General features: G+C 40.1%; 1 protein-coding gene across 8 annotated transcripts in view; it reads left to right on the plus strand.

Moving 5' to 3' along the window:
- The window catches only part of dnmt3aa (DNA (cytosine-5-)-methyltransferase 3 alpha a), a 69,873-nt gene that overhangs the window by 40,179 nt on the left and 16,611 nt on the right, over positions 1-13,083 (plus strand). For all 8 annotated transcript variants that reach the window (XM_079832035.1, XM_079832036.1, XM_079832029.1 and 5 more), the window contains one exon: positions 10,748-10,978. In XM_079832035.1, the coding sequence (XP_079688161.1) occupies positions 10,748-10,978 (231 nt within the window). The remainder of the gene's footprint in view (positions 1-10,747; positions 10,979-13,083) is intronic.

The raw sequence follows: 13,083 nt of genomic DNA on the forward strand, positions 1-13,083 counted from the left end.
CCGATTTACTCTGAATCATAAATGAACACCCTTGTGTGAAATATCTCGGCTAATTTAATCATGCTTTCAAATACCAATTAGAGCATAGTGCTCTTAGCTCTGTAATGCCTACCAGGTAATGGGTAATGCTAGTTATAATGCTCAAAACAAAACCTAGTAACTAGATAATAAAAGTCGTCTGAATGAGTGTTTTGTGTCATGAAGTATTAAAGTATGTGTTTATCCGGGGCCGTGGGGTTTTCAGGGGCTGCTGTGTCCTCGGCTCACCCAGCGAGGGCTGTTTCTCTCGGGCCGTGGAGACTCCGCCCACTGCAGCCTCTGGATCTCATCAAACTCTGGCGCAGCGCTGCTACGCCGCTTCACCAAGACCTGATTACAAACATGTGTGTGTGTTTGAGAGAATCGCACATGGTGTGTGAAGCGGTTTAGTTTATGTAGACACTATAAAAATAATGCAATTATTTGCAATAGTGTTTTTCATTTATGTTTTCTTAAAGAGTTTCCTTTCTCTGTTGTGTGTGTGTGTGTGGCCTGGTAAGCCCTACATTATGGGGACAAGCTTATAAATCATAATGTTTTTTGAAAATGTAAAAAGGCAGAAAGTTTTGTGTGATGGGTAGGGTTAGTGTAAGAGGAGAGAATATACAGTTTGAACAGTATAAAAATCATTACGTCTATGGAGAGTCTCCACAAAGACTTGTGTGTGTGTGTGTGTGTGTGTCTGTGTGTCTCTTTCATTCATTCAAGGTTCATAAATCGTGGCTTAATTGAACCTTCCTGTCTTTCTCAGTACCAATGACAGTCAAAACGTTTAGTAAACCTCTTTGCAGCAAAGGAATCCCACATGAACAAATCTAAACCTGCACAAACACACTCTCTTTTCTCTGGTGTGCGCTCCGCTCTCGTTCAGGTTTTTTTAGCGGACGCCCTCCTGGCCGGTATTTGCAAACCCTCTGTGACCAATCAGCATGAAGTCACGTGACCCACGATTCCCAAACAAAGACATTGTGCGTGTGCCTCCCCCCTTTTCTGTTTTAAAAGTGTCTTTTTGCCTGGGTACACACATGCACACACACACACAGCTACCTGAGAGGGACTGGCGATCAGACACAGCAGCATGTGTGGGTACGTGTGCACTGTGTGGAAAAGACACATTTACTGATGTGTGTGTGTGTGTGTGTGTGTGTGTGTGTGTGTGTGTGTGTGTGTGTGTGTGTTTAGCAGAGCATGAAGGTAGAAAATGCTGACTTGGCTGTTTGTGTAAGTGTGTGTGTGTGTGTGTGTGTGTGTGTGTGTGTGTGTGTGTGTGTGTGTGTGTGTGTGTGTGTGTGTGTGTGTGTGTCGCTTTAAACCAAACACAAGAACTGTAGCTCTGTAGCTTTATGAAGACATGCCTGCTTACTGCCGTGCATACTGTGCACTATATACTATATTCAGCAAATTAGTTTAAAAAAAATAGAAAGTGCAACATTATGCATTAGCAATGATAAACATTTTAAGCTGTAGTATGTTAAATAATGACCTCATATTTTTGTGCATGGAAATGTATAGTTATTTTGCATTTTAATGTAATTTTGTTTTATAAAGTCTTACGTTTTGACAGTCAAAGATTTTAAAAATAACAGTTAAGTTTCAGTTCAGTCAAGAAAAGGAATGCCAAGTCAAAAGCAGTTCATTGTGGGATATAGTGTAGTATGCATACTTTGGCAAATGTAGTAGGTCATTTGTGTATCCCATGTAAAAGATTGCATACTGTGCACAGTATGCACACTGCATACTTAAGAAATGGTACTAGTATTATGCTTTTGTGAACATTGAGTAAAATATGGATATGTCTATGCTGGATGTTTTTTTTTTACAGTTTCTTTTTTTTACTCTTCGTGTTTGAATCACAGACTGATGCATTTATTCACACATAAACACTGAAAATGGAAAACTTGAATGGCATTGACCATCAATGCCATTCAAGTTTTCCATTTTCAGTGTTTGTGTGTGAGGAATTTGACTAAATTCTTACACCATTATGCGATAAAGCAGGGTTCCTCAAACTGAGGGAAATGCAGGAGGTTGTTGATTTGATGAAAAGCTAACAATTAAATCATAAAAATGTATTTAAAAAATAAATTAGCTGTATATTAAAGAGTTAGTGTACCCAAAAAGGAAAATTCTGTCATTACCCGTAAGACCTTCGTTCATCTTCGAAACACAAATGAAGATATTTTGATGAAATCCGAGAGCTCTCTGACCCCTCCATAGACAACAATTTAATTACCACTTTCAAGGTCCAGAAATGTAGTAAAGACATTGTTAAAATAGTCCATGTGACTCCAGTGGTTCAATTTGAATTGACGAGAATACTTTTTGTGCGCAAAAAAACAAACAAAAAGAACGACTTTATTCAACAATTTCTTCACGTCTGTGTCAGTCTCCTACACTGTTGACGTAGTAAATACAGTACAGCGCTTCCGAGCTACGGCAGAACGCCGGCTTACCATTGGCCAATGCTGTTCACCTGAGCACCACGACCAGTGTTGGGATTAACGCGCTAAAAAAGTAATGCATTACAGTAACGTATTACTTTTTGCTGTAACGCAGTAGTGTAAAGGCTGATTTATACTTCTGCGTCGGACCTACGGCGTATCCTCTACGGCGCAAGTTACTCGTTGGTTTTCATTTATACTTCTGCGTTGTTGCCCGCATCTATTTGCAATTCCACATGCAGACCGCTAGATTCAGTGTCCACGGGCATGTTGATGGTAACCCACAGTATCAAGGCAAAAGCCGAAGAAGAAGCGGCTTGTTGACATTGTACGAGTATAAGCAGCCGTCATGGCGTCAGATAGCGTTGTTGTATGTAATACAAATTAAGCATATCTAGTTGATTAGTAGAGTTACATAAGAGGCGATCTGACGCTGGAATGCGTTTTTGAAATCATGCAGTGGCGCTGGTGGCTCGTGCAGACGAGCGCTTCAATCGATTGCTGTTGCAGAGACTTTTCATTCCTTTGAAATCACAAAACGAAATGCACCCTAATGTGTCCCAGTTCTTGATATATACCGTTATCACTGATTAACATATTTGGTTTCAATGAGAAAATAAATAAACTATACTCAGCAGATCTCTGAATCTCTGCACTACAAAATATTGTGTTATATAGCAGATGTTAGGATGACCCATTTCTGGACACACACATACACTGTACGCGTAGAATTGACGCGTTGTTACATTTTTGGAGAGGTGTGTGTCAGGGTACGTCGTAGGGTACGCGTGCATCACACAGCCTACGGGTACACTCGACGCAGAAGTATAAATTGGCCTTAAGGCATTATTAATCAATTGGACAATCAAAATGTCCAAGTTTGTAAATAAAGACTAAATGACAGCTTCTGATATATTTGTATAGGGATTTATTTCATCAATCTCCCTCTTGCTGGTGTACCTTTGTATTGTGTGACATTAGTCCAGTGAAGGCGTGTTTTACAGGAGTGCTACTAGGCATGATTTCGGACTCTGTGCTCGCGCTGGCCAGTGGAAAAGCGGCTAATGGGTGAAGATGGCAGAAGAAGACTGTACATTCGCGAGATTGGCGTGTGCGCATTACTTCGAGTTTGTCAGAGATAAGGACAAGAAGATCGTAATAGTCAAATGCAACCTTACTTGTCATCTAAGGTTGACATGACCTTGCAAGTCATACTTGTATTGTCTTGAGCCTTCACTTTGCCAATTATATGCTTTATTGTTAGTAGCCTGGTTAGCCCACAGTCATTATGCTACATCATATCGCCTTCTACTGGATGTTAAATGCTCTGTAGTACGTTTTGTCATTTTTGAATGTTAAGTTCTACTTACGTTGGTGAAAGTAACTCAAAAGTAATACAGGAGTAATGTAACGCATTTCAATTCTGAGACAGTAATATTGTACGGTAAAGAATTACTTTTAAATAACAGTAACTAGTAATCAATAATGTATTACAGTTTGGAAGTAACTTGCACAACACTGACCACGACACATGCGTGTGATGCTGACGCAGGAGCTGACCAACGTAAACTGCGTAGATTGCTGTCTATGGAGGGGTCAGAGAGCTCTCGAATTTCATCAAAAATATCTTAATTTGTTTTTCCAAGGATGAACGAAGGTCTTACGGGTTTGGAACGACATGAGGGTGAGCAATTAATGACAGAATTTTTTGGGTGAACTAACCCTTTAACTCTTTCCTCGCCAGCATTTTTGGAAAAACTTGCCAGCCAGCTCCAGCATTTTTGATAATTTTCCCAAAAGGTTCATGGCCCCTAGAATATTTTGTTTTATGAATATTTGATCATGCAATATATCAAGAGAAAGCACAGAGCCTCTGCTTTTAAACAAAAATCTTTTTTTTTCAATTCTCGCTTCATGCAGAAAATTTGATTTTAAAAAAGCAACATTTTGAGCAAAAAGCTGAGAAAACCTTGTTTTTGTCAAAGACAACATCAAGATCAGATTCAGAACGGTGATCAAAACACAGATGGAGTAGATTGTGTCCATCAACTCCCCTAAAGCTTCACAGTCCTATAGCTCGTCCTAAGTCCACATTTCATTCAGTAACATTAGGCAGTTTTGATTTATATGCTGTTTAATGTTGATGATCGCATTATCTTACATATGCATATTATTACATATGCCATTGCTTGTTTGTGCTTCTTCTTCTCCTGTGTTTTAATCAGGAGATTCTGTACTCTTTCAGTAGATGCTTTATAGCGCCCCCTATAACATTGAAAACACGGAAAGCCGAAATTCCACGGAATTCCGTCAATGGCTGGGAAGCGTTGTCTCATAAATGGCCTGTCCCAAATGGCACACTTCATATACACTTACAGACTTGTGTACTTACACTTCCGCGTGCGCAGTACCATAGGGTGTACCATTTGTCATTTCAGGTTTCAGAAGGGTGCTCGCAGCCAGTATGCGCCCTTGATGCACACTTTTGCTGAGTCCACACTGAAGCGAGCTGCACAGCAGACTTCTTCCCAACAGTCAAAGCGGCATTACATCACGAATGTGTTGACTCGGAGGAAGATTGCAAGGGCTTAGGGTTCCATTTGGGACAGGGCCAATGACGGAAAATTCTGCCAATGGCGGGGAAAGTGTTAAACATAAAAAAAAATTCTGATTGACTTTGAATTAGTTGTCGCTGGAAACGTATTTCGTCCCATCTCTTAAGACGCTGTGCAATATTTGTTCAGTATATTTTAGGGCTGTGCCAAAACAATCATATATTAACCCCACCAATCCCGCTACATTTAAATTTCCCCTGAAGAAAGAGAGAGTGATTGAGGATAACAAATATAAAATGTTGGCTATACAAGAATTGTATTTGTTATTTGATAACTATCAACACAGTACAAAATGTAGAAAAATAGGCTAAATTAAATACTTTACTAGCAATCCTGCTAAATAAAAAAAAAAAAATTAACATCCATGCAAGAACAGAATGTCGCTGACTGTAGCCTTCAGTAGCCTACATCTCTTAATAAATATAAAACAGTTATTTTAAATTCACAAATATTTTCTTGTATTTTTGATCAAATAAATGCAGTCTTGGTTCTTTTTAAAACATTAAAAAATATCACCTCCCCCAAACTGTGTTTGATAAAGTGTCTAAATGCTTTACCAATTGGAGTGACATTTGTATTGAAATGAGCATGGGAGATTTTAGGGTCACGGTGAGGTTGGGGTCAGAGATTGTCCACGCCTGGGTCACGATCATAAAGCTCTCAGCCCTTGAAACTTGTCGTAAAGCCAAGGGTCGTCACAGAGTCCGAGGGGTCAGGGGGCGTGTTCAGGTCATTGTGGGAGACTTTCACACACTTTTCATGAGAAGATTTCTACTCATAGGCGCACAGAAAGCCATTTATAGAGTTCCATTGAAGTTTTTTAGGAAGCTTGCGTACTGTGGGCTGCAGCAGGAAATTAGGTAATCTGTTAAAACCGCATTTCCCAGGGTGCACTGGGCCGTTTGCCAGGGACTGCTGGGTAACCACCAACACAACCACTATAACGTCATGGAGACACGACTGGAAGAGGATAGACAATCTGCCTCAGATAGTAGCTCTCTTCCAAAACCTAGTGAGCTGCCTATTTAGGCAGTATTGTAAGGCGTCATGTGCGTTCGATTCGAATGAAGGCTGCTCCATAAGGTAGGCGGCAACCTTACGCTGCCTTCTGAAATTTTGGCCAAATTCTAAGGCAGCATCGCATGTATTTATCACGAATGATGCTATCCCAGAATGCACTGCTCTGATTGAAAAAGCAAATAGGTTATTTTACCCGATATTTGTGTGTTTGTGTATCATAATGATGTCCTAACGTCAAAAATTTTTTTAAATATTGAAGATATGCTGCTTAATATTTTTGAGAAAACCATTTTTTTTCAACCTTTCAATCTTTTTCAACATTATAAATGTCATTGTCATTTGTGTTCAATTTAATGCATTCTTGCTGAATGAAAGTATTCATTTCTTTCCAAAAACTGCAAGGCCGCTCACTAGGGTTTAAGCTTGTGTGTGTGTGTGTGTGTGTGTGTGTGTGTGTGTGTGTGTGTGTGTGTGTGTGTGTGTGTGTGTGTGTGTGTGTGTGTGTGTGTGTGTGTGTGTGTGTGTGTGTGTGTGTGTGTGTGTGTGTGTGTGTGTTCATGTTCTTGAACTTGAATTTGTAAAGCTAATTATAATTCTGCAATCAGCAGCACTTTAATTATAATTCTGTAATCAGATGACAATAACATGACACACATTTGCATATGCGACGATTAATAATTCATCTGATCAGATCGCCTAACTACATGCATCATGTTTAAACCTTTATTTTGCGCTGAGCACCTGAGATGGATGTTCATACCAGGTCCATATTCTGCTTCCATCCCTCACGTGGAAAAAAACTGTGTAGGACTTTTGAGCACTTTGTTTGGAGTTTATGTGTCTCCATTGACCCGTCAAACAGGCCTGTCTTTCTGTGTTTTAGTGTCTCTGTGTTTCCGTGTGATTAGCTGCTCTGTGGTTGGCAGTTAAGCAGGGTTAAAGGTCAAATGAGGCGCTTATGACCTTCCTGCAAAAGGTCACACAAGAGGAACCAACAGCTGCTCAAAGGAATCAAAGTTTCACTCTCACATACAGTAGTTACAAAAGAAGCCTATGCATCGAGAACGAAACTGCGAAAAGCTCTGGAGCATCATGTGTAAGTAGAGGTTTTGGGGGATGTCAGGACCCTCAAACGGACAGAGCAATGTTTTGAATAGACTTTTCATGGAAATGTACATATACACTCACCTAAAGGATTACTGTGGGGGCCATTTTAGTACAGTGAACTCATTGTCATGTTCAAGAAACCAATTTGAAATGATTCGAGCTTTGTGACATGGTGCATTATCCTACTGGAAGTGGCCATCAGAGGATGGGTACATGGTGGTCATAAAGGGATGGACATGGTCAGAAACAATGCTCAGGTAGGCCATGGCATTTAAACGATGCCCAATTGGCACTAAGGGGCCTAAAGTGTGCCAAGAAAACATCCCCCACACCATTACACCACCACCACCAGCCTGCACAGTGGTAACAAGGTATGATGGATCCATGTTCTCATTCTGTTTACGCCAAATTCTGACTCTACCATCTGAATGTCTCAACAGAAATCGAGACTCATCAGACCAGACAACATTTTTCAACTGTCCAAATTTGGTGAGCTCGTGCAAATTGTAGCCTCTTTTTCCTATTTGTAGTGGAGATGAGTGGAACCCGGTGGGGTCTTCTGCTGTTGTAGCCCATCCGCTCAAGGTTGTGCGTGTTGTGGCTTCACAAATGCTTTGCTGCATACCTCGGTTGTAACGAGTGGTTATTTCAGTCAAAGTTGCTCTTCTATCAGCTTGAATCAGTCGGCCCATTCTCCTCTGACCTCTAGCATCAACAAGGCATTTTCGCCCACAGGACTGCCGCATTCTGGATGTTTTTCCCTTTTCACACCATTCTTTGTAAACCCTAGAAATGGTTGTGCGTGAAAATCCCAGTAACTGAGCAGATTGTGAAATACTCAGAACGGCCCGTCTGGCACCAATAACCATGCCACTCTCAAAATTGCTTAAAATCACCTGTCTTTCCCATTCTGACATTCAGTTTGGAGTTCAGGAGATTGTCTTGACCAGGACCACACCCCTAAATGCATTGAAGCAACTGCCATGTGATTGGTTGATTAGATAATTGCATTAATGAGAAATTGAACAGGTGTTCCTAATAATCCTTTAGGTGAGTGTAAATGGTTTACTTAAAGTTAGTTAGCTGGGATATGAGAAAGCATTTTAACATTTGAAAACAATGGCTAGGGGAAACGATTGAAATATTAAAGAGACCTCATTTGTAATGAGTCAGTGGTGCTGGATCTGTAATGTTGTTGTCGAAGTCATGGCAGTCTTGTTGACATCCTCAGATACGTAGATTAGATCCGTCTGCCTCCTGCTAAACCCACAGCGTTTCTTCAAATCTGCACAAAATGATTCTTGACTAGACATTGGTGTATGTCTATTATTTCCATTGAAAATTTTGGGGTAAGTAAGATTCAGCAAGGACGCATTAAAGGCCCATTGAAGTGCCTTTGAACGTGCAGCATTATTCAATGCGTTGGCGTAATTTCCTCTGAAACAGGAAGACAGGGTGGGACATATCGAACAGCTCCTCCCCTTTTTTTAAATAGCCAATAGCGTTTAGTTTATATCACAGTTTAAAGGGGAGGGTGAAAAACTCATTTTCATTCAATCTCATGTAAATCTTGAGTACCTATAGAATAGTATTTAATCTTTCATATCTCTGAAAAGTCTTTAGTTTTATTATATTTATAAAAGAAAGATACGCTGTACCGAGTCTTTCCGAAAAAAGCCGAGCGGCTGGATGTTTATCGTTCGGGCGGAGCTAAAGAATGACGAGCGCACGTAGCTATTGCGTTGAGCTATGCATGTTTACATAGAAAAACAATGAAATCGATAGATAACAACAGATAGACATTTGAAGCATTTTTACTCACCGCCTGCTACCAACACAAGACCGTGAACCTTAATCGCTGGGACTGCTCCATCTTTCAGCATTAGATGAGCTACAAATCCGGAGTTGAACTGGGCCTTGTTTATAAACCATCATCGCCGAAATTCAGGGAACAAACAAACACTTGCACAACTCCATTGCTGCTCCAGAAAAACATGATTGTCTTGCCATGACAACCAAAAACACACATCTTTGGTGTCATTGTTGATTTCGTGAAGTCCTGTGACTGCGGCGCAGCCGGCTTGCCTAAAGCGTTTGCTCTCTCGCTCTAGTCGCGCGCGCTCCCTTCCGGGAGAAGAGCCCGTACAAGGACATTCCGCCCCATCTGACGTCACATATACCCATACCCATAAAAAAAAACTTTCAGAGACTTGTGAGAAACCGGAAGGAGTATTTTTGTCAAGATAAACTCCATCAAATGTCCAACTTTTTTTTTAAAACTTTGTCCATGTGTTGGATGGGAATCCAAGTCTTTAACAGTGTAAAAAGCTCAGTATGCATGAAACAGCATTCCAATACATTTTCTGGTCTGCGCCGAATTGCACATGTGATCCGTTCTGTGCTATCGTGTCTCTGGCTATGGCGGTTTACATAAAACCAGACATCATTCGCCCCAATGGAAAACATTTGCACTGTCTGAATCGTTCCCTATTCCCTATATAGTGCACTGTGTGCCATTCACCATGTAGAAATTAGTAAATGAGCAAACAAGTGGATGAAAGTGGATAAGTTTTGAATGCTTGTAACTTTGTTTTGAAGCACAATAGCTTATAGATAACAAAAGCCAAAAAACTTTTGAATTCATGGGGACTTTAAATTGATCAAAAGTGACTGTAAAGACATTTACTGTGCTACAAAAGATCGCTGTTCCAAATAACTTTCTTTAAAGTTAAGATTTAAAGAATCCTGAAACAAATTCATCAGTTTCCAATTAAAAAATATTGCGCAGCATAACTTTTTTCAACATTGAAAAAAATCATAAATGTTTCTTGAGCAGCAAATCCTCAAATTGGAATGATTTCTGAAGGATCATGTGACTCTGAAGACTGAAAATTCAGCTTTGATCACAGGAATAAATTACAGTTTAAAATATATTCAAATAGAAAACCATTCTTTCAATATTTCACAATATTACTGTTTTTCTGTATTTTTAATCATGCAGCCTTGGTGAGCAGAAGACTACTTTAAAAAAGATGACATTTTACTGACCGCACACTTTTGAATGGTAGTGTTTTTGCAATAAAAGACCATAGAAACAAAGATGATAAAGATGCATATTCACTCAGAATCCTCATGCATGTAAACGGAAGGATGAATGAAGCAGTTCTATGAACAGTCTGAACTGTTGGATCCATGTAAACAAGCATTTATTTCCAGGATGCCAGTAATTCTGGAGGATACAGAAGTCTAACACACACACAGAGACATCCTGTCTCCTGTTAGCTGAGCGTTTGTCCTCACATGACAGTAAAAACCTGTAGGCTACATTTCCACGGTGATTTCAAATCAATATTTACCTAAACACACACACACACAATCTAGTCTGTTGTCTTGCTGGCAAAAGAAGTTTACATAAAACGTGTCTGCTTTTGATTTGCAAGCAATACGAGTAAAAATCCTTGTGCGTTTGTGTCTGTATTTCACCTTGTTTTGACCTCATGTGTTTGTTGTTTTCGTTTCTTTAAGGAGAAGGCCCCCCTGAGGACTACCATGAGTGACACAATGGACAACCAATCAGCAGTGAGTTCTCAGAAGGAGGAGGAGGAGCCAGCCATTAACCTCCCATCCACACCCACACCTCAGCAGCAGCACACTGACCCCGCCTCCCCAACGGTTGCCACGACGCCTGAGCCGCCGCCTGTCGCCTGCGGTAACAAAGTGATGGCGAGATCCTCAGAGATAGAACAGGAGTATGAGGTGAATGTCTTGATCCATCACTCTTAAAAATAAAGGTTTTTCATTGGTTTTTCACAGCTAGGCATGCAGACGCTTCTACAAACATTTGTGAAAGAATGGGTCGCTCTCAGGAGCTCAGTGAACTCAAGCGTGGTACCGTGATAGGTTACCACCTGTGCAATAAGTCCATTCAAGATATGTCCTCACTACTAAATATTCCACGGTCAACTGTTAGGTGGTATTATAACAAAGTGGAAGCGATTGGGAACAACAGCAACTCAGCCACGAAGTAAAATCACAGAGCGGGGTCAGCGCTTGCTGAGGCGGTGAACAGAAGTCGCCAACTTTCTGCAGCTAATAGCTACAGACCTACAAACTTCATGTGGCCTTCAGATTAGCTCAAGAACAGTGAGTAGAGAGCTTCATGGAAGAGTTTCCATGGCCGAGCAGATGCATCCAAGCCTTACATCACCAAGTGCAATGCAAAGCGTCGGATGCAGTGGGGTAAAGCACGCCGCCACTGGACACTAGAGCAGTGTTAATTTTGACAGCAAATTTTGATTTAGTTTTAGTCATAGTCTTTTGACTAAAATGCCATTTAGTTTTAGTCATATTTTAGTCACCTGAATTGTTTTTAGTTTTAGTCTAGTTTTAGTCAACTAAATATCATAAGATTTTAGTATACTAAAACTACAGTATTTAGTGTCCTGAAATCTAATTAGTTTAGTTAAATTGTAATACATTAAGCATTTAAGCCTTACATAACCGACTGTCACTTGAACTGACATTTTGACATCATTTTGTTTTTGACATTAAAAATACACAAAGGAGAGCTCAATTCACTTTTTTGTTTGTTTTATAAAAACAGCTATATAGTTTTTATAACTTTGTATTTCTGTTTTAGTCAGTAGGCCATATCAGGTTATACGCTAAAGCTTCAAATAAGTTTGTTTATTTATTTATTTTAATTTCAGTTAACATTTATTTAATTTCAAGTAATGAAGAATTTTTAAATGGTTTTAGTGAACTATTATAACCCTGATACTTTATTGAATGTGTGTCAAATACTGGTCTTTCCTCCTGACTATGAACTAAATGGGAATGAAATTAAATACAGTTTATTATGTAACCAAATATATAATGCGTGACTTGTAATTATAAACAATAACTCGAAAACTCGAAATACACCGGGACTCTTATTTTGAAATGTCTGCGCCTCTGTTGCAGCTGCTCATTCAAGTTCAGATGACATAAAAAATGCTTTGTTACAACCGTCTAAAACATATTACTATATAAACATCGTACGTAAACATTGTCATTATTCATCAGCATTAGTTCATAAACAATTGCCTGGCATAAATGTGCGCTATTCATTGATTGTGAGCCGCTCTGGAGCGCTGAATTGGGGATGCGTGAGTGAGCCTGTAGTGTAGAGCGCGCAACCGTGTTCTCCAGCGGTTAGATCAGCACGTTCAAATCAAATATGCGCATCTGTTACACAGGACATCAGTTCTGACTGGATCTCTTCCCTAATCGTCCCTCCCTAACATTTTCGTCTCGTTTTATTTTGTTGACGAAAATGACTGTTGATTTTCGTCATAGTTTTTGTCATCCAACACTAGTTTTTATTTACTTATCGTCTCGTTTTCGTCAGTGAAAAAAGGTAATTGACGAAAATTATTCGTCAACGAAATTAACACTGCACTAGAGCAGTGGAGACGTGTTCTCTGGAGTGACCAATCACGCTTCTCTGTCTGGCAAAAAAGTTTGTTGGAGGGGGATTATAGTGTGGGGTTGTTTTTCAAGGGTTGGGCTTAGCCCCTTAGTTCCAGTGAAAGAAACTCTTAATTTTTCAGCATACCAAGACATTTTGGACAATTTCATGCTCCCAACTTTGTGGGAATTGTTTGGGGATGGCCCCTTCCTGTTCCAACATGACTGCGCACCAGTGCACAAAGCGTCGGTCCATAAAGACATGGATGAGTGAGTTTGGTGTGGAGGCACTGGACTGACCTGCACAGAGTCCTGACCTCAACCCGATAGAACAGCTTTGGGATGAATTTGAGCAGAGACTGCGAGCCAGGCCTTCTTGTCCAACATCAGTGCCTGATATTAAATAAAACAAA

The sequence above is a fragment of the Gobio gobio genome (assembly GCF_949357685.1).
Source record: "Gobio gobio genome assembly, chromosome: 12".
NCBI classification, from domain to species: domain Eukaryota; kingdom Metazoa; phylum Chordata; class Actinopteri; order Cypriniformes; family Gobionidae; genus Gobio; species Gobio gobio.